At 34.0% G+C, this 22,485-nt stretch overlaps 1 protein-coding gene and 1 pseudogene across 1 annotated transcript; both read left to right on the top strand.

Moving 5' to 3' along the window:
• The first annotated feature begins 201 nt into the window (after nt 1-201).
• LOC121988012 lies at nt 202-330 on the top strand (annotated as a pseudogene).
• A 4,447-nt stretch (nt 331-4,777) lies between these two features.
• LOC121985347 (E3 ubiquitin-protein ligase PRT1-like) lies at nt 4,778-21,483 on the top strand. The gene is made up of 8 exons (XM_042538737.1): nt 4,778-4,991; nt 5,655-5,683; nt 5,754-5,933; nt 6,043-6,114; nt 6,188-6,349; nt 6,424-6,627; nt 7,208-7,320; nt 20,947-21,483. The coding sequence occupies exons 1-8, from the start codon at nt 4,894-4,896 to the stop codon at nt 21,256-21,258; spliced, it is 1,170 nt and encodes a 389-aa protein (XP_042394671.1). The 5' UTR covers nt 4,778-4,893; the 3' UTR covers nt 21,259-21,483.
• Nucleotides 21,484-22,485: the final 1,002 nt, after the last annotated feature.

Here is a 22,485-nt window from a genome sequence, read left to right as displayed (position 1 = left end):
GGATTAACAACACTGTCAGTAGAAAAGCTTTTATAAATATCTTGGGTCGATGACATTAGAAAGCATATTTTTTTTTTACTTTTTGGCTAAGATCAAGTATAATATTAAATTAATTTTTTATAAGGGTAAATTTATTACAGTAGTTTGTTGTTGGAATTCTTGAGCATCGCCTTTGTATTATACTATTTAGCGCACCCTTACCTAATTTATGAGCGGCCTTTTGGCTAAGATTAAATGTAGTATTTATTCTTATCAGTTTAATATCTGATATAAATAATTAAATTATTTTTTATGAAGGAGAGTTCCTTGCAAAAGAAAAGGTGACACTCGAGAATAAATCATATTATCATTGAATAATGTTGGTTAATTACTTATAGAAAATATTCGTTTTATAAATTTTATGTATATTCATGTAATATATTACATATATAACGTATCTGCCCCCGATCACTAGTATTTCATTAATTTTTTAGGTAGGATGGGAATCTTAATCGATCAAGGGTGATTTGGAAGTCAAAATTTGTCAATTCCAAATTGGGAGGAAAGTAGCAAGATATAAAAGATGGGAAAATAAAATGATGCATCTGACCTCCTCATCATATCATTCGATGAGTCATGCCCACTTCTCGCTCCAACCATCAAGCGACATCTTCAACATCCTCCAGGCGGGATCCTCTATTCCCACCTGCCCTGGTCTGCTCCTGGACTAGGGGTAGTGATAGGCGGGATTCAATGACCCCCACTTGTTTGCTAGGGGCAATGATAGGCGAGATTCAGCAGGTGGAGATCATTAAATTCATCTATTACTACATTGGACCATGGGCCCTAGTCCGCTAAATGCGGACCAAAGGATCTCTGCTCAACATCCTCTAGCATTCCTTAGCGGAGTTCCTTAACAACGTGTGGCAACGTGGTCCTTGACGTTCAGCGGTAGAGTTCCTTGACACTTGCAACAACATGGTCCTCAATGAAGTTCCTTTGTGTCTTATAGTCGTGCATTCTCCAGCGTGCAGCAAAATTGCTCATTTTGGTCCTTATCCAAAGTGTAGCATTTGGTGGCAACATAATTGTAAGATTTCAGTAGCATTCTAGCAATAGTCAGAGACTAGCGATCAATGCTTCTCCCTTCTTAAGGCTTTGCTTGATTTCCTAGATTTTTTTTAACGACTACTACAATCCTATCTTCTACCTTTTCCTAGAACTCCTTTTTTTTTTTATCATCTTATACTTTTTCATAGCATGACTTTTAGGGGTTTAGAAGTTCCTTTTAAATAATTATTCTTCAGCTGTGTTTTATTTTTTATTTTATAGTAATTAATCTTTTTGAACTTTTTTTTACAACAATCTATATTATTATTGTTACTCTTTGTATAGGTTTGATGAGATGGTGTGAGATAATGGTGAAGGAGATGACCTAAATTTTAATGATGAAGTTTTAATAAATAGGAATTATGTAGTCCTTCCTTGGATGATATTGAGGTATATGAGAAAATATGTAGTTAGGGGTTTGATAGAGAGTAATCAGCAAAAAGATAATGTTTGACGTGTTTTATTACATAATCTTATTGAGTTATTGTTGGTACTGGGAGTACAACATTTAACCAAAAGTTTTAATGTATGACTAAGATTAAAGTTAGATTAGTTATGATCTAACAATTTACGTCAAGTATGCAGGTGCAGGTTATTTGACAAGTGATGAAGTCTGGTTAGGAGTCTGACAATGACTATGTCTTAGTGAAACTAGGTAACTAAAGACTTGATTGAGAGCCAGACATGAGCTAAGTCTTGATTGGAATCTAATAAGAAAGTCCTAAATGGGTACTAGGTGAATCAAGTTTAAATGGAGTCAGCTAGGTGCTGGAAGTTTGGCGGACAAGTACAAGTAGAGTAAGCTTAAGCTTGGCGGACAAGATCAAGTGGAATCAACTGGGAGTTGTATCTTAACAACTCAATTTAGATGAGTTAATCGGAAGCTAAGCATCTAGATCCAAAATAAGTGCAAGTAACTTTATTTTTCTATCCTATTCGTAATCACATCAAGGAAGCAAGGTTTGATGGTCTTAGGTGATCAGAGAGAGTCTGGGCGACTAGACTCTCGACGAGGGAATTCAGAGGGTCCAGACAACTGCATCGATCAAGGTGACTGGAGCAGGTTCTATGCGACTGGGAGATGATGCTATCAACAATTCAAATGAGTCAGGTCAAGATCACATTTGACCCCTCTCTAAGCGAGTGGAGGGTTTCCAGTTGATTGGAGAATTTTGTTAACGTTATCTCACAGATAAAAGTTGCAGCCATGTCAGCACCTATCCAAGCAACCGGGGAGGCTTTAAGCAACTAGAGAAGGGTTATATAAAAGGCTTTGAGACAGAATTTGATAAATTCATTTTACTTGTCATTGAATGAATAACTCTTAGACAATTCAAAAATATATGTTCGAGTCTTTGATAAAGGGCACACCACTCCCAACATCTTTAAATTATTATGTTTAATGTTATAAGTATATCAATTAAGTTATAAAATATTTTCAATATTATTTGATAATAGTAGTTCTAATACTATATAAGTGTTGAGTATTGATGAACTTCAGTCTATATGTCAGCCTACTATTAATGGTTTATTTTTTCATCTTTGCTGCATATGTCATATTTTAAATTTATGTGTGCAAAATAAATAATTTTTTTTAAAAGATCAAAATAAACCAATTAAAATTTCTATTACTTATTATGGTTGCGTTCTAATATAATAAAATAATGAGGTAAATTTTGTAAAATTAATTGAATAAATTTTTAAAAAATCACATACCAATACATTAGAATTTAACATATCAATTATTATAAAATTTATTTTAATATAGATAATTATTATGTTTATTTATACATAAAATACTAATAATACTAATACATATTTATTTTCACACTAATAAAATATATGTTGTAGTATCTGTGAAATTTTAAAAATATTTAATGATATAATTGAATAATTTTTGATATTTATTATCTTACTTCTCATTTAGTTATGATGATTTTTTATAGTATAACTTTGGCTTTAAATTAATAAATCACGAATGAATTTTTATCTCCTTGTATATTAGCAATGAAAGTAAAATAGAAAAAAAAAAAAATCATATTTTTATATTTATTTAGTTGCATTTATTTTAGAGGATAGACTTAAATTATATGTTTTACATAAAATATTAGTTCTATATGCCTATGCTTTAATTTCATTTAAAGATTTTTATCCTCTTATTATACAAAATACTAGAAATAATTTATATGATATTTATAAAAAATATAATTCAAAATATAAATGAAATAATATATCTTAAATATAAAATATTAATAATAATATTTATTTAAAAGTTATGAAAGCATAATTTTTATTAAGAAAATGGATGAAACATGATCCTCAAAGTTAAAAATTATTTTACATTATTGTAAAAAAGATATTTAATTTGGTAGAAAAGACATATTTTATTTTGAATAAGAGCTTTAAAATGAATATAAAGAATTTAACTTTTCTATGACAAGGTATAAGACTATGATACTAAAGGAAGTAGCATCGTAAGAATAGAAAATAGAGTCTCCATGGCGTAGCACAGATGGGGAATGCACGGTTCTGTGGCTGAAAGGTCCAGGGGTCGATCCCCAGGATATCACTGCCTGGGGTTAACGTCTCCGCCATGCACTTTCCACCTGTGTACCTGCATTTACCTCCCTCCATATCCGTGGAATCGGCTCTAGGGGGCCGCTGATGTGGCGGTTCCACATTTTTTGTAAGAATAGAAAATAGAAGTGAGTAATAATATCATTTCATAAGATATCAAGGATAAAAATATAAATACTTCACTAGTCATGGTGCGATGGTAAAATATAAGGATGATTCTTATATAATAAAAGTTTAAATCTTACGCGGGATGTTTCTTGTGGAGTTTGAACTACTAATAATGTTGGGTGTTATGTTAGGATTTATTTGTGCATTTTAGATTTATTTAGTGGTCGATATGTGAGATCACATAGTTAATCTCTTCGATTAGTTGAATTGAAAATCCAAATACTGAATTATAAAAGATAATAATAAAAAAAGTAAAGAAACGGTATGATTAATTTAAATAAGTACAATTCTTTTATAAATAATAATGACCGTGCACACGCGTGTAATATAATACATTAAAATCACATTGACCCTTTATAATGAAATTATATTAATTAAAGTATTTTAGCATTAAAATGCTAAAGTAGAGTCATTGGGATAAAATACCTGACTTGTCAACCTTACGACTTTTGTCAATTCTAAGATGTGGGACTAAAGAGAACTATATTATTTTATATAAAACAACCAGAGAAAATTAATGATGAGATAAATTCATAATAATATGTTGTAGCTGAATCTCGAACTCTAGATCATTGATTATTTTGCTTGTGGAATTACTAATAAATTTTAAAATTATTTTTAATGTAAATAGAAAAAAGGATATTAACATAAATTTATTTTAAGTTTCATCAAAGTTAGTTAGTAAAAAGGAGAGGTTTTTAATAAAATAGTAAGATTTATATATTTATAAATTTATAATTCTTTAAATAAAAAAATAATAATAATATAAAATCGTTTAATCATAATCAACGATGTTGAACCAGCAACTATAACGGTCGGTTAAGATTAAAAATCGACGTTCGTGAAATGGTCGGTTAGGCTTAACATCACCTGTGACTAAAAAACGTAAATCACTTTAAAATTAAATTTACAATTTACAAATTTGTGGAAAATTAAGATAAAGCTGCGCGATGCCACCTTCGACGATTCCTCGGGTTCAGATATCGATCGATCCGTACGCAACCGACGCAGCGCACGCCTTCCCTTCATCTGACGACGACTCTCGTCGCGTTAGAAGCAATGGCCAACGGCGAGGTGCCCAACACCGCCTCTTCCCCGGCGGTGGCCGATCCCTCGGAAAGCGGTTCTGGCTCTCGCTTTGAGTGCTGCGTTTGCCTGTGAGTGATCTTTCTCCTCTCCATTTTTGCCAGATTATTCTCGTTCGCTTCTTCGCGTCTTCTTTCGTTTTTGGGAGGGTCTGTTCCAACGACTGGATTTATTGTCTTTGATTGTGTATCTTCAGTTTTTTTAGTGAATCTGACGTATTGCCTTCGCGTAGAAGCCACATCGTAATTCAAGGGTTCTTCCGGATTAGCTATCTCTCGAGATTGCTTCGTCTTGAAGGAAGCAATGTTGATTTTTCTGAAGAAGGTTTTACCAGTAGAGAGAAATTTCGTTATGAATGATCTGATGATGTCAGAAGGTTTTCTCGTATGCAAGTTCGTGCATGATTGTGACTGATGCAGAAGATGAGATGGAGAGCAACGAAAAGGGGGAAAAAATTATTTCATTCATTTATGATAATAAGTTGTTTTTACATGCGCGTTTACACTGGGATGTTGTTGAACACGATATACTGACTACCTTAGAGCCTTTAGAATCAGTTTACCTGCACAAAGCAATTTTCTTTATGATTATATATGAATTCTTTTAGAATATTATTCCCTACTGTGTGAGATTCACCAGATTATTAATTCATGTTGAACTTAAATACTTTTCTTGAGGTGCTATTTTAGTTCATTTAGTTTCTCAGCTACAAATTTCAATATCTGATATTGCAGGGATCTGCTCTACAAACCAGTTGTGCTCGGTAAGTCGTCACCTTTTCCATTCTCTATTACAAGTACAAATATTCTATTACTCATTTTTCTGTAATGCAGCATGTGGACATACTTCTTGTTTTTGGTGTGTGAACAAAGCCATGCATGGGTTCCGAGCATCATATTGCCCTATTTGCAGGCAGCCTTACTATCATTTCCCAAATATTTGCCAGTTGCTCCATTACTTGCTGTTAAAACTTGAACCTGAGGCCTACAAGAGGAGGGAAATGGAAGTGTTTGGTGAACACCTAAAACAATTAAACTTAGTCTGTGAAAATGTTAAGCTAAATTCTTTGATTGTTCTCGTTATGTGAATTGAGTGTTTACTTTACCTTGTCCTGTATTTTAGAGGAAGAAAAAAGTGCAGACATCTATTCACCCCAGTTGGTGGATCAGTTATGTGAGAAGAAACTAAATTCTGGTAAGGGTTATAGCTTATCTTACTATTGATCTTTCTTTACTCCATAATTGATTTTTTTTTTTTCTATTTGAAGGCGGGGTGGGTTCTAGTGAATATGTCGATGATAGCAGACACACTGAATTGCTAAAGCTTTCTCCTGAGAAGACCATGAAAAGGAGCATTTCTGTAGATGATGTATTATGTTCATTGTGCGAAGTAATGATATATAAACCTATGGTTCTTAATTGTGGACATGGTGAGTTACTAAGTAGGGATTAGGCACAACATTTCTATGATAATTTATCTATAATCTTTGTATCGTTCTTGTAGTATATTGTGAGACTTGCCTATATGGCTTAAGTGGGGATCCTCTTCAATGTCATATTTGTGAAAGTCTTCATCCTGGTGAGTTTCCAAATGTGTGCTTCGATCTGCATCATTTCCTAGAAGAAGCATTCCCGACAGAATATGCCGTGAGAAGAGAACAAGTGCATCTTAAGAAAACTCAATCTCTAGCTGTTATTCCATCAGCAAGTAAGTTTTTCTATCTATATCCATGCTAAATCTGAGGGAAATTGTCTTCTGATTACCTTGATATTGAGGGTAATTAATCATGTAAAGCAGAGGCTAACATAAGCACAAGTTTTCATTCTCCTGATTTTTTAAACAATCCAACAAAAAATTTAAAACGTAACTTTCTCTTACACCTGAAATATGATTACATTGTAGAGAATTTTTCAGTGATCAGTGTAAGGTAATTAGTCTCTTCACTAGTGAGTTGTATTTCCATATGCATCCTTTGTAATGCGTAAGACTCCTATGGTTGAAAGTTGATAGAATTTTGATTTCTTCCCACTCTTACTTCTCCCTCTTCTACAGCTTTCTTATGCAAGCCAAATTGTTACCTTCCCTTCGCTCTCTTCTTTTCCTTTCCCTTAATTTAGTTCAAACTCTCTTTCTCATCTTTGGACGTCTTTTTTCCTTCCTATTGCTCTCTACTATTCTTCCTAAATATCTTGTCTACAATTGGATTAGGTTGCCTTTGAGGATTCGTAAATATTTCCATGATTCTTTTCCTATATATTTCTTATGTTTTTACCTTTACGGACTGTAGATGCTGTTCAAACACAGAATCTGAAAGCAAAGATACCGTCTGAAACCATGGATTCATGGTTTACTCAAGAAATGCATGATATTCATGTAGGAGTCGGCTGTGATTCATGTGGGGTATGCTCGCAGTTCCTTTCCCTTTTCCTTTTCAACCTTTTATGTTAAACTGCTTTATAACATTACTCTAAAATAGACTTCGTTGATGCATTCTGCTTTACAATGTGCATTTCTGTTCTAGAATCCCAATTTCACCTATTGTCTAATATTTCTCACTGAAGACACCAAATTATTGTTTGGATAGTTACTGATATCATTGTGGATTATCTGTAATTTTACGAATTAGTAAAATTAATTTCTCCCATTTGTTTAATATTTAGGCATTCTTTACCCCGAGGTGCAGATAGAGGAAGGAAAGGAATTAAAGGTGAGGAAAAAAATTCACCCCGGAAAAGGATGAGAAAAGAATGGAAAGGGAAGATAAAGAAGGGTGAAATGCAGAATGAGGAGGGAAAGGAATTTAAGGTGCGAAAAAAATCCATAGTGGAAAAGGGAAAAAACTAAAAAGAATGGAAAGGAAAGAGAAAGATGGAAAGAAGGGGGGAAGGAGAAAGGTAAGGGGCTGCATCTTCGATAGCCTTGATTCACATCCACACCATGAGGATGTGTCGGCTTAGCCATGAGCTCGAGATTGCAGTAGACCATTCGCGACCTGGCTGTGAGTGATTTGCAGCTTGCCCATGAGTTTACAATGCTCTCAAGTGATTCTCGACCTGCCCCGAGCTTATAGCGGACAGCGGTTGTGAGTTTGCAGATTCTTAGTCACTAGAATTATTGCAGTAAGGAAATGCTCGTATTTAGGTGGACAAAAAAATGATCGAAAATTGTACATGAACGATTACTTTTATAATAGGTAAATGAAGAAAGATGTCTCGGTTCTTGTATAATCCATCATTCCTTTCGTCCCCTCTTCAAAGTAAAGAGGGCATTAGGGTTAAGACTGGATTTAACATTGTATCTACACTTAAAATGCATTTAGTGAATGCACTTTGCATCATATAAATTATAAAAGTTGCTTAGTGTTTGCTTATTTAGTAACCTACATCTCAAAATAATTCTCAAAATAAAGTAATTTTACAATTGTCGATAAAAGACAACTAGAAAGAACTTTGACTTTAAATAAAATAGTAATAATGATGATATAAATACTTAGAATATATTATCAATTAAAATTTCAAATGAATCATATATTTCTTCCTTTTTTATATATTTTTATCAATATAATATATTATCATTATTATTTTATTATATTCATTATAATATAGTAAATACTATATTATAATAAAAATATTTATTTGTAGATAACACAATGTTTCTAGCATATATATTCATTAACAATTTTATTATTAATACATATTTCAAGATTTCATAACATATAAACAATATCATTTATTCATTCAATAGAATAATGATTCTAATATGTTTGAGTTGTTTTGTTATTTTAATATAATTTATAATAATATAATGATATTCTTTAATTATTTAAATATTATCTCAATGATTGATTTTTATATATTAAATAATAATTAGAATATTTTCTAGTTTTTAAAATTTTAATATGATTTATTATATTATTAACATATAAATAATAATTTGATATTTGCCAATAAAATATTATTTAAACATCACAAATTTAAATGGTAAAATATCATCAAAGGAATTGTACAACCGTTTTAAAATTATATTTTAATATTCAATATTAATATTTGGTCTTATTTAATTTTTACAGTAATTTTTTACAACATTTTTAAATGGTGCTTGAGTTTTTATTCCTATGGTATTCCTTATATTTTAATTACACAAAAGGCACAAGGCACCACATACCCAAAGGATATACCTTGAATATCCTTCTTTCTAAGGCTTACCTCCTTTTCGCCCTTATGGATGCCGCTGGAGCCTATCTCCTTTGTCCTCTTCCTCTTCTCCATCTTTCTCAACCAACCATAGGAAACATACATCCTTTGTTCCATGGTGGTAGCGATGATGACCTCAGTTGGTTTGCATATGTTGGAGCTTATGTAGTTGTGATCACTACTTAAGCTGCAACTGAACAAGACGCTTGACTCCATGCTCCATCATATGTGGGCCACCTCGCAAGTGGGATTGCAAGCTACACGTCTTCTCTTATTCATTGGCCTTGACACCAAGGGCCTCCTCTCTAATTCCTTCATTGGACGTTGCATCAGCACATCACTTGACTAGGAGGTCGCCACCCCACACACCTCAATGTTGCCCCCATTATGGAGCTTGATAGTTAATACGAAATGGAAGTGGTTATTGGCTCCCAACCTCTTATTGTTGATTTGGAGGACTACAAAGTAATTGTCATATTTTAGAAATAAGATGTATGTTTAGATGTTGTATATATAAACCCGTTGATGTTTAGAACTAATCTAAGATGAAAAAGGATAAGGGTTATGCTAGGTTGTCAGTCAATGTTGAATTTTAGGCAAATGCTCAATGAATAGATCTATCAAACTACTGCTACATCTCCATGAGAACTTGGATATAGAATTAAATATGCAAGAATTCTCATATCATAGGTTTGATAAAAATAAATATTATAGAAAAATTAATTATTTAAGATTTGAAATATGGAATATAGGATGCTCACTTGTAAAACAATGAAGGTAATAAATATGATATTTAAAATAAGAATTAATATTTTATGTGTACAAGCTTCAAAATAGGTAGAAGAGAAGGTATAAATGATATAGAACTCGAATTATAAGTTATGATACACAAGGAGTAAAATAAGAAATGAAGTAGGTATTGTTGTAGATAGTTCACTAAAGGATGTAATAGTATGAGTAACACGAAAGAGAGATACGATTATAATTCTCAAGATAGTGATAACAAAAGAAACTATCAATGTAATTAACACATATGCACCTTAAGTAGACGAAGACACTAAATCTATGCTTTGAGATGACTTAGATGAGGTATTACAAAATATTCCGCAAAACGAAATGATTTTAATAGGAAATCTAATGGACATATAGTAATGAAAAATGAGAAATATGATAGGGTCCCAAAGAGTTGTGAGTTTGGAATAAGAAATTAAGGAAAAACTATATTGAATTTTACGATAGCATAATCTTATAATAGTTAAAATATTTTTTAAAAAAAGAAAAGAAAACTTGGTCACATACAAAAGTGAGAATAATAAGTCACAAATTGACTTTTTTTTTATGGTTAGAAAGAAGAATATAATGATTTGTAAAGATTGTAAGGCTTGGGATGTGGGGGAATGGTAGAGCCTCCACGTGTTCTCCACAAGGGTCAAGATATTTGCTTACACGAAAGACAAAATTCAACTCAAGGTAGCTTATTTGGGTAAGATTGGCTTGAACCATGTCGACTGGGGCGAGGTTCGTGAGGCTACTCCGGCTAATCCTCCCGACTGGCCGTGTTTGCCTGGGCGTCACTAGGGCTAGGCGCTAGGGGCAACTCCATTCCCGACCGGCCGTGCAGACATCGCATGAGTCAAACACCAGGCAAGGGTTTACCAAATTCGAACGACCAGATACGGCAAAGGTGTAGGCCTTGGGTCACCTGACCGGTAAACACCAAAGTCATATACTTGGTTTCCCGGTTGGTTATATAATGCTTATGATATCCTTTTCACCTGATGTCAAACCAAAGTAACCAGAAGCCCCCAAATTATGCATAATTAATATACCTCGAAGCATCTATCATCAATACATTAAAGACAACGAACTATTACCATAACACAGGAAGGTGTGAATGCCATTAGATGATCATTAATACAAGAGAAGGTTAAAAGTCATCAAATGATCATTAATACAATACAAGAGAAGGTCAAAAGCCATCATATGATCATTAATATAATACAAGAGAAGGTCAAAAGCCATTAGATGATCATTAATACAGGAGAAGGTCAAAAGCCATTGAAATCATGAAGATCATGCATTAACACATAAAAGGCAAAAGGCCACCAATGAAGAATATAAACAAGGTTAGCAAGGAGAGGCAAAAGGGCAAAGGTCTACTCCCAAGAACTCTTCTACTTGTTGCTTATATTCTTCATCTACCTTCCTGTTGGTTCTTACTTGAGCGTCGGAGTGGCAATGCTGGGTATCCCAACATCATTTTAACCCTGTTCAGGTTTATGAGATTCTCTAGGTGCTCAAGGAGACGGTAGTTCCTCCCTCCGACCTCCTTCCTGTAGGATCGTAAAGTGCTAGAGGGGGTGGGGGTGAATAACGCTCGTGGCTTTCACGTTCGTTTCGTAAATACGCAGCGGAATAATAAAAATCAAATCGCAAACACCAAGGATTTATTTGGTTCGGAGCCTGTGACGACTCCTACTCCAAGACCTGCATGTAAGAGTACTTTTGGTGGACAATCACTATAAATTCACAGAATTACAAGTACAATGATTTATATTTTAAGTGCAATAATAAAAGTATACTGTTGACTTTTGAGATCTGGAAGGTCGTGCTTTTGGTCGTCGGAGATGCGTCACTCGGTATCCGGAGTTCGATCGTCAGAGTCGCGTCACTGAGTCGTAGGTTCGTCTTGTAGAGCAATGCGCAGTAGAAAGATCGCAAAGAGAAGTATTTATTCTGCATCAATTCGTGACCTGCTTATATAGGGTCGTTGAAGGCACCTTCAAGCTCCTTGGAGGGATCCTTCAGCGAACTCTTATCCCTCAAAGCTCGGTCGTCGATAAGCTCCGATGCGGTCGCTGATTATCTACCCGAAGGCGCTTTCAGCGTCCTTGGAAGGTGCCTTCCATCAGCTATCCAAGGCACTTTCAGCGTCCTTGGAAGGCGCCTTCTGCCCTGCTTCCTACGTAACTGTAGCCAAGGCGCCCGAGGCGCCTCCAACAGCCCGAAGGCGCCTCAGATACTGTTCATCCAAGCATTCTCTTGTGCAACTCCCTTCCTGCAAGGTATATTAGTCTATAAACAAAGTATATCCTGCAAAACAAAGTTAGCACAATAAAATAAGATAAATATAAGTATTTGACAGTCACAGGACTGTCCGATTCTGACTTCGAATTTCACTCCGGAAACCCTAGGTCGAATCGACGCCTATTATTCCCTCATCAGGGAGCGCGCCCTCATCTACTCCTAGAGAGTTTACTTGTTGCCAGATTGATCCTCCAGACCAATTGGATTTTTGCTCAGCGTCCGAAGCTTCCGGTCTTTATGCTGGACGCCCGCTTCACGGTCCGTCCAGACTTCCACCCAGTTCGCGACACCAAGATTTCAACCTAGAGTCCCCGACTCTAGGATTTTACCCGAATCTCTCGACCCGCTAAGACTTTCCGCTTAGAGTTACCACTCCTAAGAACTAGGGTTACCACCCTTTAGGGTTTTCCATTTGCCTAACCGCAGTTAGGACTTTTCCTCACATAGGGTTACCACCCCTATGGTTTTCCACCTGCCTAACCGTAGCTAGAACTTTTGCCTAAGAACACTTGGGACTTTCCTGCAATCTCATTCAAACTTATCAGACAACAAATAACTTTAACTTTGAATCCTTTGACATAATCAAAACACACGTTCGATTGTCTGGTGCTTCCCGCACCAACACTTCCTTTTGTGGATTTCAGTGGCAGCAGTCAACACCCTCATCTCGTTATCGGTGTATCAATCTCGAAAGTCTTGACGCAGGATCAGTCATCTTTATGGAAAACTTAACTAGCTAATATAGGTTAGTAGTGTTAGATATGTGCCTCAAATATAATGTCAATAGAAGAAAAATGTGCACAACTCTTAGAATTAAGTGGTGGGAGTTAAATAATAGGTATAAAAAGAGGGTATGCGTACAAGTATTAGGAAAAATATATGGCGGCTCGAATACGACATGGATGACATTAAAGTTGAAATGGTAGCTAAGAGTTCACTCGGTGAGTCAAAGGGACGTGCTCCATAAGTAAAAAATCTTGATGGTGGAATGAGAAAGTATAAGAGAAAATGAAAGAAAAACAAATAACATATATGGTATTATAGACTTCTAAGAACGAATAAAACTTAAAAAAATATACAATAGAAAGGTGTCAAGAAAATAGTAATGAAATTAAGAATGAAACTTTTGAATGTTTATATCAACAACAGGATACAAAAGAAGGGAAAAGGGATATTAATAGACTAACTATAGCGAGCGAGAGAGAGAAAGATAACAAATCTTATCCAAAATAAGATGAATTAAAGATTAATGCAATAGAATACTATTGAATGATGAGGATATAAAAAAGCGATGGAAGAGGTATTTTAATGAAGGTTTAGGTGATCGCCTTAGGTAATTTAAATATGTCAAAGAAATTTAAATTTTTATTGTAGAATTCAAATTTCAGAGTAGAATAAGCTTTAAATGAAATGCAAAATACAAAAAGTAATTAGACCATATAATATTTCGATAGAGGTATGGTTTGCATAGGAAAATAAAGTATTGAATGACTTACAAAGTTATTCATCTTAATATTGAAAACAAAAAAATACTTGATTAACGGAGGATAAGTACTCTAATTACCTTATAAAAGAACAAAGACGTATACAATTATGCAAACTAAAGGAATATTAAACTAATGAGTCATACCGTAAAACTTTAGGAAAGAGCAATAAAAAAAATTAAAAAAGGAGACCATGGTGATATGTTTCGAAAGTCAATAGAAGATATACATCTTCTTAGATAACTAATTGAAAAGTATCGGGACAAAAGCATGGTATTTGTCGATCTAGGAAAAACTTATGATAGCATCTTAAGAGAAATTAGAGCATCCATATTTGGAGGGGATATTTCTCCAAATATCTTCAATCTCAAATATCCCCTATTGGAAGGGGATATTATAGAGGAGATTTGAAATCATCGGCCATAGAGTTATGCCCGGCGATTTCTCTCTCTCTCTCTCTCTCTCTCTTTGTTTTTTTAACAAAAAATTTTTTAAAAAATATATTTAATGATGGAATTTGGAATATTTTATAGTGGGACATTTAATAGGTGGGCCCCATAAATATTTAGTTTGTGGGATATTTGATTGTGGGATTTGGGATATTTAAGAAATAAGATATTTGATTGATGATGTGGATGCGGGGACCAAAAATATTTGATCTTATTGTGGATGCTCTTATATGAAGAATTTAGAAAAGAGAGGTGTTAGTGTAATATATATTGAAATAATTAAGATATATATGAAGATGTAATGACAATAGTGAAGACTTCTAGTGGAGTAATTGAAGTATTTTTCATAAAGATAGAGTTAGTTTACTCTAAAAGATGGAAGGAGAAAGAAAGGAATTGATGGTGGGAAAAAATTTGTAGGGAATGGTAAAGAGAAAGGAAAGAGAAAGAAAAGAATCCAAGGGAAAGCAAGAAAAAAAAAATGAAGGACCAAATTGTGTACTCGTCACAACCGGTGGCCTGCCCAACGTTCGTGAGGTGGCCATGGCGACTTTGTTCTTGCGAGACCATAGGCCGCAGCGACCTTGCACTAGCTTTCACTCGCGGTGCCACAACGTCCTCTCGCTCGCTATGCTGTCGACATCCTCTCGCTCACGGTGCCGCCGACATCCTCGCTCTTACGAGGCCGTAGGCCATGGCCACATCCTGCTCGTGAGGCTACAGGTTGCGGTGACCTCGTGCTCGCTAGGTGACCTCTCGCTAGCGGCTCCGTCAATCACACAGACATGCGAGGCGATCTCGTGCTCGTGGCGCGTCGGTCATGGTTGCATGAGGTCGCCACCTCGTGTAGGAGTGCCGGCCACGAGGTCGCTGCCTCGTGTGGACTCAGTTAGGTCAGAGCGAGTTGGGAGTTGGGAAGAGGGAATTGCTTTCCACTTGATTTAGGCGGATAAAAAATTGACTCGAGAATGGATTCACAATTCCGTCTGCCCATTTGGTAACAAAAGAAAGGAAAATAATTCATCTATTTTGACGAAGGAAAATAGAGGGAAGGCTTCTACCATGAAAATCTTTCCACGATTTTTATTTCCATCCTAGCCTAAGGATTAGTTCAATCCCTTTTTTTATATTAATCATAGACACTCACGAGACATATTCAAGATACGGTACTATTGTGCATGTTGTTTACATATTATATTGTTTTGGTAGATGAGATGTGAAGGAGTAAATGCAAAACTTGAATCTGGATGGAAAACATTAGAAGTGAAAGATTTTAGGCTTAAAAGAGTAAAAACAAAATATATAAAATTTAAGTTTAACAATATTAAACGTAATGATACAATTGTTAAGATAGGAAATGATAAAATTATCTGTAACTTAGTTTTAAATATTTATGATCATTTTTTCAAAAGGATAGAGGAATTGAGAGATGTTTTATTTTGAAGTAAGATGGTTGAAATGGAAGAGAGCGTCATGTGTTCTTTGAGATCGTAAAATACCTTTAAAATATAAAGAAAAGTTCTACAAATTGGTGGTTAGACATCTATGTTATATGTAGCTGAATGATGAGTTATGATTGGAATACCTGAGTAGAAGATGAGAGTTGCAGAGATGAGAATGCTAAGGTGCATGTGCGGACATATGAGGATGAATAATATAAGAAATGAGAATATTAGAGAGAAAGTCAGAGTTGTATCTATTAAGGGTAAACTCCGGAAAATATGTTTATATGAACATATACTTGGACGATCGGTAAATGTTTCAATTAGGGGTTGTGAAATTATGATAAATATTCAAGAAGAGGAAGATAAAAAAAACTTGGTTAATAATAATAATAATAACATAAGATAAAATTTATTTAAATATAAATGATGAAATAGAGGATAAAATCTAATGTGTAGAAGGATCCATATAACTAACCCCATTTAGTGGGATAAGTTTTGATGGTTGTTGTTTAATGTTTAGATGTAATATACAAATAGCAAATTTGAATGACAATTTCACAAATTGTTTGTAGTAAATAAAGACGTCCAGCTAAACATCATAGCTGAACTTTAATCACCTCCAGCACTACATCTGCCATTTCTGAAATTGACATTTTGAACAAGGAGTATCTGATAGTTTTGTCCAGAAATAAAATTTCTGGATCCTTTTCGAGTCATTTGGTTATTTAAAAGTGAAAATTTCAATGAAGTGCATCAAGCTATTTAGAATCACTATTTAAAGCATTTAAAAAGATATGTAAGCATAAATTCGTCTCTGTCTGAATACCATTAATAAATTACAAAATTACCATATGAGTTGATTTTAAAACACAATTCAAAACTAGTTAAAATTAGGATAATAACCACAAAAGCCCATTTGCAGTTCGTGTTTTCTCAATAAATAATTCTTTGTCCATTTGTTGTCATTTCGCAAGCAAACGTTTTTAGCCGAAGGGAATCTGCAAGATCTCTAGATCTCTAGTTGTGGCTAACTTGCTTACACCAAGCTTTACCATTATCCTCAGACCCAATCCAACCATTTTTTCTTCTACTAGGCTGTAAATTCTCTAGGTGGTAGAACAATAGAGTCGTAAGATCTTGACTCTACTTATCAAGGGTGTAATTAAAAATTACATAAATGTAGATAGTCCATATTTTAATATACTATAATAACAAACACATGGGAGCATAGGAACCTAGCTAATAAAAGACAAGAAAATCAAATTTATGGGGCTCCAAATCGACAATAAGAGCCTAGAGTTAGTAACCACTTTTATTTCATACTAATTGTCAATCCCCATGGTGGAGTTGACACAGAGACTGTGTAGGACACTCGCCATCATAAAATGCAGTAAAACTGTTGAAGAGGACCAACAAAGAAGCAGGAGAAGACATGAAGCTTGGGGTCCCAGTTGTAGGTAGACTACTACAGAACGGGTCCGAACCGGGCTTGGTCCAGATCCGTAATTAGGTTAATGGGTTGGTTACCCATTGACACGATTAAATGGGCTCGAATTGGAACTGACATATCTAGAGTTGGGCTGGTTACAGTTCCGACCCCAAATTAATCGTGAACGACAATTTGAGCTGCCGTTTCAAACCGGCGATTCAAATCATCTGTTCAATTTTCTTTTTTTGAGTTAAACGTTAATTGGCGATTTAGATCATTGGATCTAGTCGTTGGAATTTTTTTTCATTTTTTTGAAAACAGTTAAGATTATTTAATCAATGACTACGATTTAATGAATGTTATTTTTCAAACTCTATAAATTCACAACTCATTTCATTATTTTCACATCACCTTCTGTATTCTCGTCTTTGAATTTCAAAATTTTGATCACTTTCAACTTCAATTCTTCAATTCTAATGAAAGGAGGTTCATCTTAGTCTTGGAAGGGCAAATGAATAGTTAATCCAAATATGGATCTCGACGATATTTAATTATCGATGAACTAGAGCTACTTCCGACACTCGAAACACAACGAAGTACTAAAACTTCTAAGGTTTGGGATACTGTTTCATTAAAATGGTCTGTTTTTACTAAACATTTTGATAAAATCACTCTTCCATTTAGAGAATTGCGTGCAAAATGTTAAGTATTGCAAATCTTCTATAAATTTCCAATCAAGCAACGATTATGGGTCATTGAAGTGACATGTTTAAACAAAACACTCGACAAAATTTAGGGTCGAATCTTCTTAAATGCAATTGCCCATATTTTCATTGACTAATCGAGGTACTAATTCAAGTTTATTTAAATATTCTGATAATAAATTAAGTGTAGAATATTTTTTTTAGTTTTTGGTCTAAATGTATATTTCAAGATTTCTGTCAAGAATCACTTAATCCATTTGCTAAATATGTTCAACTACACAGAAAAAAATGATTTAATTAAAGAATTTACTAAATTACATAATATAATTTTTTTATATTATGATATTTGTTGGAGTGACCATTAACAAATTCATTTATATATGTGTGTGACTTGCCATTGGATTGATAAATCATGGACAATTCAAAATGTTTATTAACATATCGAGATTTCGATGAAGCACACACTCACAACATTTCTCAATTATTATGCTTTATTTTGAAAGAATTTAGATTAACTTCTAAAATAATTTCAATATCATTTAATAATGTTAGTTTTACTAGAGTAAGTATTGATGAACTTAAATTTATATAAGTTTGTTATTGATGGTTTATTTTATCATATTTGTTACATATGTGATGTTTTAAATTTATGTGTTTTAAATAGATTAAAAAATTTTAAAAATCAAATCAAACCAATTAAAATTTTTATTTATGGTCACATCCTATAAAATGAAATAATGAAGTAGATTTTATAAAACTAATGGAATGAAATTTAAAAAATATTCGTCTGTTGGAATTCAATTATTATAAAATTTATTTCAATATAAAAATTATTATATGTTTTTTTTGCATAAAATATTAATAATACTAATGCATATTTATTTTCACATCAATGGAGTAATAACATTTGTTAAAGTTTAAAAATATTTAATTTACGCAATACAACAACTTTTCGGTATTTATGATTATATTTCTCATTTACTTATAGCATAGTTTAAAATCTCAAACCGTGTCTAGGTTTTGGTCACCAGAACAATACTATTTCGATAACATTTCGTGTCGTGCTGATATAGTTTCAGCATTTTTTTAAATATAAAATATATTAATCTCAATCATAGATAGGAGTTGATTATAATTATTAATCTAATAAATCTAAGTTATAAGTTAAAATCACCCCTATTCCACGTCGTCAGCGAATCTGGGCTAGTGCGATGCGTTCAGATGTGTTTCGGGCCATCAACCGGACTCGTCTCGAAGCCATCATGACTTATCCAGATGCATCGCCGGGCCATCACGACGCGTCTGGATGTGTCGTCGGGCCATCACAAACCCGTTGAGGGGCCTTGGGGCCCGCTGACACTAGAGGTGTGCTATTCTGCGAGCGGAACGAAATGTTTTGCTTGTATTGGGTGAAACGGTTCGAGGATTTGAACTGAATTATAATGAAATTTTGGAGTATAACTTCAATTTTAAATGAATATATTACAAATGAATTTTTAGTAATAAAAGCAAAATATAAAAAATAATTTTATCATATTTTTGATATTTATTTAGTTGTATTTGATTTAGACCCTAGAGTTAAATTATGTTATACATGAAAGTTTAATTATGTATTATGAAATTTTAATTCTATTTAAAGATTCTTCTTTCCTTATATGCTAATATTATATAAAATATTACAAATAATTTATATAATATTTACAAAGATTATAGTTTAAAATATGGATTAGAAACTAATATATATCGGAAATACAAAATATTAGTAGCACTAGTAATTAAAATTTGCAAAAGCATACCTTTTATTAAGTGAACGGACATATTGTGAACGAGGATCCTCAAGTTTAAGACAAAAACTTAGAATTATTTTGACTTTTTTTTTTAATTTTAGTGAAACATATAGCGAGTCAGCTTTCAATATTCTATGATTATGGCCCTCAAGGTTTTCTCATCCTCTCCATTATAGTAAAAGAAATTTTAACTTTTCCTAGTGCTATGAACAACATTAGGTTCTTAAAGTAGTATATTGGATGAACGACGATCTACTTTGTGATTCTTGGAAATATAAAATAATTGGACGAAAGATGCAAAAAAATAAGGAATGCAACTTTTAGATACGAGAAAGAAGACTTTGATACAGAAGGAATTAATACGACGAGAGCAGAAAATGAAATTGAGCAATAATGCCACTTTCTAAGATAATAAGGGTAAAAAGTTAAACGAATTTTGTGGGTTTTAATTCTTCTATACACTTAGAGGATATGTAAACAACTTAATAAGTACAAATTCTTATTTATATTTTTATAAAATTATAATTTTAAATATTTTTTTAAATAAATAATAATAATAATCTTAAATGGCCGTGGGCCGTGAACCGTGAACCGTGAACCGTGAACCGTGAACCGTGAACCGTGAACCGTGAACCGTGAACCAAAGCATAATCGGTGGTTCCGAACTATGAACTGTAACCGCTTTGCATAGTTAAAGGTTAAGAGCTGATATTTCTGGAACCATCGAACTAGCGGTTCTGAACCATCAAATCGTCGATTCTGAATCGTGATCAGATTTAGTCGTAAGTGGCCTACATGTGGCAGAATCGAGTATCTTGTTAATCATTGCCACTATAGAAATAGAGGATGCATGCTTGTTGGTGGAGAAGAGGAAGAGGAAGAGGAAGCAAAAAGACTTGATAAAGAGGTTTTGCAAACGCAGAAAGGATGGAATACTTTAGAGAGGAGGGTATTTATGATATTTCTTTTGTAGGGCGCCCACTGAAAACAAACATTGAAGAATTTGCAAAAGTTTTATTATTATTTTTTTAAACTGATTTTGGAAAGTAACTTTAGATGACAGTATAACCTTATTTATAAAAAAATTTTGGAAGTGTAGTGCTTTTAATAAAAGCTACTGGGACATGAATTTTATCGAACAATTTAATTACCTCTCAAAAGGACTTTGACCCGTCAAAGACCAACAAAATGCGCTTTGACCCTAATAACCCTCTGGAGAAGCATTCCTGAACCCAGGCTAAGCTTTTCCTTTCGTATCCTCTTTTTCCTTTCTATTAAGGATACATTGCTTGCCTAAGTTCTGAATTGTAAATTTCAAAATTTCTTTTGGCAGTTACAGATACCATCGTGCAACTATCTCTAGTTTCACAACTCAGTAAGATTATTTTGGCTCAAATGTTCATCTGAATTCTACATAAATGATTAGCTTTTGTTGATCTTATCAACAGCTGTATCCAATATCTGGAAAGAGATACAGGTGCAAAGATTGCAAGGAAACAGTCGGCTTCGACCTCTGTGAAACATGCTACAACACCACTTCTAAGCTGCCTGGCAGATTCAATCAGGAGCACACACCAGAGCATAAGTTTGAGCTCGATCAGTCGCGTACCTTGGCAAACATTTTCTTGTTGCAGAGGACTCAAGCCAATACTACCGTGGAGATTCCTCCAGAAGGCTTCGAGGCAGATGCCCTCTCCGTGGCTGACACTGAGCATGACTATCAAAATCATGATGACCCAGGACGAGACGATTTCATATGAAAGTACAAGAATTTTGGATTAAAGCTTTCAGCCAGCTGCCCTTTAAGGTATCTATTATAGTTTTTTTCCACAAGTGGACTGAAGAGGAAAGAAGTGGGAAAAAGCAATAGAAAGAATAATTTACCTGTAAAAAAAATTTAAAGTGTGTCTTTTGCCATTTTTTATTTTCTACTGTAACATTTTAAAAAAATGGTTAATTTATCTGCTGAAATTGTTTTAAAATCATCTCTATAGGCAATGTCCAATTGCAGATTGTAAAATTTAGTGTCGTTTTAAGTTCATGGTAATATTTTATTGAGGTAAATATCTTTGTCTTAGTAAATTATAAAATCTTTTTCCAGGGAAATATATCTTTGTCACAACAAATCATGTAATTTATTGCAACTTCCAAAGCTAGACATCTTCACCTCACAAGGACCCCATGGATGCTCCAACGGAGGTGAGGTAGCAGTTATTGAACTACTGACACCGCAAAGTTATTCGGCTACAGAAATTTTAATCAATTCAGTAATAGTACCTGATAAAGATATGCAACCAAGGTCATAGGTATCTAGGGAGACTAAGGCCTTGTTTGCCCAAAAGATGGAAAGGGGAAGGGGAAGGGGAAGGGGAAGGGGAAGGATTGATGGTGGCAAAAAATTATCAGGGTAAGAGAAAGGAAAGAGAAAGGACAAAAATACGAGGGAAAGGAAAGAAAAAAAAAATGAAGGAAAAATTTACTGCCTCACATGTGCGTGGCTGCCGGACGTGCGAGGTCGCCTCCTCGCAAGTGGCCGCTGACCACAGTGTTGCTGTGTATCTGTGTGAGAGATCTAGTTCCGTGTCTTACGAGTTGGGTTGAAGAAAATTGATTTTGCAACGAGCCAACGAGTTGGGAGAGGGAAGGAATTGCTTTTTACTCAATTTGGACGGATAAAAAAGGGTCAAAAATTGAAACGTGGATGGATTCATAATTTCGTCTGCCCATCTAGTAAATAAAATAAGAAAAATAATTCATCTTTTTTTACTAAGTGTACAAGGGAAAGTTTTTCACCATAAAAATCTTTTTATAATTTGTAGGAGAAATACATTATTACGTCCCTATTGTTTCTGAGTTTTTCCACTTATGTCCCTAATATATTTTCATTCCTATTTATATCCCTCATAAATCGTTTTCGTTCTCACTTATGTCCCTGCCGTTAGCTGGTCCGTGAATATGAGACGGAATCGGCACGTGATCTGCACGTG

Source organism: Zingiber officinale, chromosome 5B (genome assembly GCF_018446385.1).
Source record: "Zingiber officinale cultivar Zhangliang chromosome 5B, Zo_v1.1, whole genome shotgun sequence".
NCBI classification, from domain to species: Eukaryota; Viridiplantae; Streptophyta; class Magnoliopsida; order Zingiberales; family Zingiberaceae; genus Zingiber; species Zingiber officinale.
The sequence above is the reverse complement of the archived record's forward strand: the minus strand, read 5'-3'. Positions and strand labels throughout refer to the sequence as shown.

What these genes read in the sequence shown, in the direction of transcription:
- LOC121985347 (XM_042538737.1), top strand. Translation starts at nt 4,894, where the DNA reads ATGGCCAACGGCGAGGTGCCCAACACCGCCTCTTCCCCGGCGGTGGCC. An exon ending in TTTGAGTGCTGCGTTTGCCT is followed by an intron (nt 4,992 to 5,654) that starts GTGAGTGATCTT and finishes CTGATATTGCAG; the next exon opens with GGATCTGCTCTACAAACCAG. An exon ending in AGCTGTTATTCCATCAGCAA is followed by an intron (nt 6,628 to 7,207) that starts GTAAGTTTTTCT and finishes TACGGACTGTAG; the next exon opens with ATGCTGTTCAAACACAGAAT.